The sequence below is a fragment of the Solea solea genome, chromosome 21, assembly GCF_958295425.1.
Source record: "Solea solea chromosome 21, fSolSol10.1, whole genome shotgun sequence".
In the NCBI taxonomy this organism is placed as follows: domain Eukaryota; kingdom Metazoa; phylum Chordata; class Actinopteri; order Pleuronectiformes; family Soleidae; genus Solea; species Solea solea.
In genome coordinates, this window is record NC_081154.1 from 2,131,694 (window position 1) to 2,135,385 (window position 3,692).

Sequence of the window (3,692 nt, forward strand, 5' to 3'; positions counted from 1 at the left end):
ACTCTGGTTTAAACAGTAGAACAGAGACATTTTAGGTTCTGCATTTCTGACCCATAGCTGCAGCTCTATTGAAGTGTATAGAAGTCAGTGTTGATGGGCCACAAATGAAAATCTGTGAAGCTTTACTGTGATTCCTTAAACTCTAATGACTTATTGTCAATACATTTCTTACATTTACTCTGTATTTACATATTTCAATTATGTCTCTGTGCTGTTTTTTTTTTTAAATGTTTCTGTTGCTGCACCTTAAATCTGCCTTTGTGCCTTGGGTAGATTAAAACACTTGTCCAATAGCAACTCTCTCCTTTTTATACACTTCAATTCATTTGGTAAACAAAGCATTATCCTTAACCTGAATCTAACCATAATTCAAATCTTACCCCTAAAATGAACATGTTGCTCAGTAATGAGGTTCTGCTTCATTGAAACCAGGTTTTGGTCTCCATGAGGACTAATAGTCCTGATAAGTTCAGTATTCCCAGTGTATCCAAGGAAATGCCCCCAAAGTGGTCACAAACACACATTGTCTGGAGTGGTCAGCTGCAAGTGACAGCAGACAGAAGGACACTGGTGGTTTCTGACACTCTGAGGTGAAGCCAAGTCGTTGTTAGCGGGGTAGTTTCTTTCTGCTCGTCAGTGGTCACATATTACACGAGGCTGCAACATCCACCACCACGACCACGACCACGACCATGGCTATCACCGACTTTCTAGCAGCTGCAGACATCACTTCAGCTATAAACGCCTGTAAAGGTAAGGAGCTGATTTGGTTTTGGGGTTGTTGGGTTATGTAATGAAGTACTGAGGCTTTTTAAATCTGAATTTCACTTTTGTTACCCCGACACTGCTGGGCATCATCGTTTTTAACTCGCTGTCATCTTACTTTCAGCGAAGGATTCCTTTAGCCCGAAGACGTTCTTCAAAGCGGTGGGTTTGTCCAAGAAAACCCCACCAGAGATCGAGGGGGTCTTTAAGATTTTGGACCAGGACAAAAGTGGCTTCATCGAACAGGATGAGTTACAGTTGAGTCTCACAAAGAATGTCCTCTATGTAATGATACACATGTCAGTTCTTTCCCATATGGCAAGCTCTGGTTCTGTTGGTTCTGTCTGCATTAATAGCAACTAGACTAAGTTTCTTCAAGAAAGCTACAAGAAAGACACACAGTCTAGGACGGTGACATAGATTTCTCCAAGAAACCTTCAAAACTAGCTGCTGTAGGTTTCTTCAAGTGTCGAGGTGAAACCTGCAAGTCTAGATGGTACAGATCTTGTCAGGAAAGCTACAACTCCAGTTGATGTAGGATGTTTCAAGAGTAGTTGGTATAGTTTTCTTCAAGAAACCTGCACATCTAGCTACCGTAGGTTTCTTCAAGGGTTTAGCTGGTATAGGCTTCTTCAAGAAACCTTAAAGTCTAGTTCGTATAGTTTTCTTCAAGAAACCTTCAAGTCCAGTTGCTGTAGGTTTCTTCCAGAGCCTGACATTTTGAGAACTGTGAACTGGATGAATGAAAATTGACACAGAAATTTCTGTTGGTTGTTTTCTGAGAACCAACAAGGACAAAAAAAACAAAAAACCTTCCGTGTACTTGAGCTGCAGTGTCGTGTTTCTGCATGAGATGCAGGAAATGTGTTATATATTTATATTTCAATGTTTGTCTGACTATGGTGTCACCTCCCTGATCCCCCCCGCCCCACCACCACCCTCCTTCCCTCACAGACTGTTCCTGCAGAACTTTGCCAAAGGAGCAAGGCCCCTGACCGCGGCTGAAACCAGAGCTTTCCTCCTGGAAGGAGACTCGGACGGGGATGGGAAGATCGGCTGGGAAGGTAGGCAGGTGTCGTGGGCAGATGCTGTACTTTCAGTTGCATTGTCAGGAAAAAGGAAAAGGGAGTGTGGCATTTCCCACAAGCTGTGAATGAGGTCACACACATCAAAACTTTACATGTAACTCATAAACATGTGTTTTAAATGTGGATGAAATTGGGTAATGTCTTTCAACTTGTTGCTAAGCAACTGACATGGAGGTACAACAATTATGTGTCACTGCCACACTTGAGCTCCACACTTGAGTACGTTTGGACATGTTTGTAGTCATTTAAAATGTTTGTTTGAAAATAATGATGTTGTTCTATGTTTTTCCAGAGTTTTCTGCAATGGTGAAGTCTTCGTAAGGACATTTGGATCTGGTGTTCAGTGCCATAATATAAAATATGTCATACTTTAAATAAAAAAATGTCAAAAAAACAAATCAAATCTTGTCTCTGTGCAGTATGTTGTTCCTCTGCCAATCAATGAGTATGAATCTGTTTTCTGTTTTTTGTCATAACTCTGATATGATGAGCTCTGGGAGTTGACTCTTGCCAACATTAGCAACTTGTAAATTTGGCAACATCAATTTGACACCTGAGATGAACTAATATGGTGTGAGTTACATGTTAACACTTAGACCGCATGTAACCATCACTCTGTGACGTGACTGTATAGGTGAAAAAAGATATGACTTGAATTTTTTTGGTACCAAATCCTCATACATTTAAACTTTTTGCCCGAATTTGGCAACGAGCAAGTTGATTTTTCACATTACATCTTACTAACGGAAGGTTATTTGATATATTCATGTAATAAATGACCTCAACAAGGTCTTGTTGATATATGGAATATATAGGGGAGATTTCTTTATATGCAGATGACATGCTTCTGTTGGTTTCAGCCAAGCAAGCTCTGCTTATCGTTTCATACTTTTAATCGGCAGCACATATTCGTTGTCTGATGTTTTGGATGCATTGCCACCACTAAGCCACCATGTAACCGACATTAGGACGGTGTTCAGTGGATCCCCAGCAGCTGCCGTTGAGCTTCTTTGGCTCTCATGGGGTCCTAACCACGCTGTGCAGGCTTCAACTATTTATTGGTCTGATTGCAGATTATGATGTTTGGCCCAGGCCTGGTGCAGACTGTTGGATGGAGGGCAGCTCTGGCAGACAAGACATTGGCCGTGGCGGGGAGGGGGGGTTATGAGAAAACAGTAGTAGGAAGCCGGTAGACCTGGCACAGAGACGGCAGAGAGCTTACACTGACGCAGCACAGGAGAGGATAGTGTTTCTGGGGCCAGAATATTTACACGACTTCTATCTATTTATTTGTAACTTTCTCTTACACGACAGGGGATTATGGGTAATTTCATTATGGGTCAAAGTCCTGCTCTCAGCTGGAGTCTGAGACACTTAGTCAATATTATTTTGGCTCTCGGAGGAGGACGAGCCAAGCTTCATGTTTTTTGATGATACAGAAACTTCTTCTATGTATGATATCCTGAAATTCCTTGTTCCTAGATGCATATAAAGTTGTTCATCTTTCAAAATAGTGTACAAATTAGGTTTTTTTGTACAAATTTGTACTTAATATACTAAGTTCAGAATACGACGGGGAGTGTCCTTCACTTCCTTAGATAACAGGCGTTCATTGCCTCGCTTAATGAGTCCCATTCCCGCTGAGAGATATTTGTAATTTAAGCCTGATATTGAAGCAGGGCAGGAATAGTTCCAGTATCTGTGGCTGAGTCGTCCGAGGTGAGAGATCTCATCTGACCACGGCAAATGTTAAAGGCCAAATAAAAGATTGGCTTTACACACCTTTTTATTTAGATTTGACAAAAAGGCGAAGTATTCACTTAACTAAGTGGCAGCTGC

The 3,692-nt window shown here is 41.4% G+C and overlaps 1 protein-coding gene across 1 annotated transcript; it reads left to right on the top strand.

Annotated features, from left to right (window-relative positions):
* Nucleotides 1–603: 603 nt before the first annotated feature.
* LOC131448812 (parvalbumin, thymic-like) lies at nucleotides 604–2,250 on the top strand. The gene is made up of 4 exons (XM_058621591.1): nucleotides 604–753; nucleotides 890–1,022; nucleotides 1,720–1,829; nucleotides 2,146–2,250. The coding sequence occupies exons 1-4, from the start codon at nucleotides 693–695 to the stop codon at nucleotides 2,172–2,174; spliced, it is 333 nt and encodes a 110-aa protein (XP_058477574.1). The 5' UTR covers nucleotides 604–692; the 3' UTR covers nucleotides 2,175–2,250.
* The last annotated feature ends 1,442 nt before the right edge of the window (nucleotides 2,251–3,692 follow it).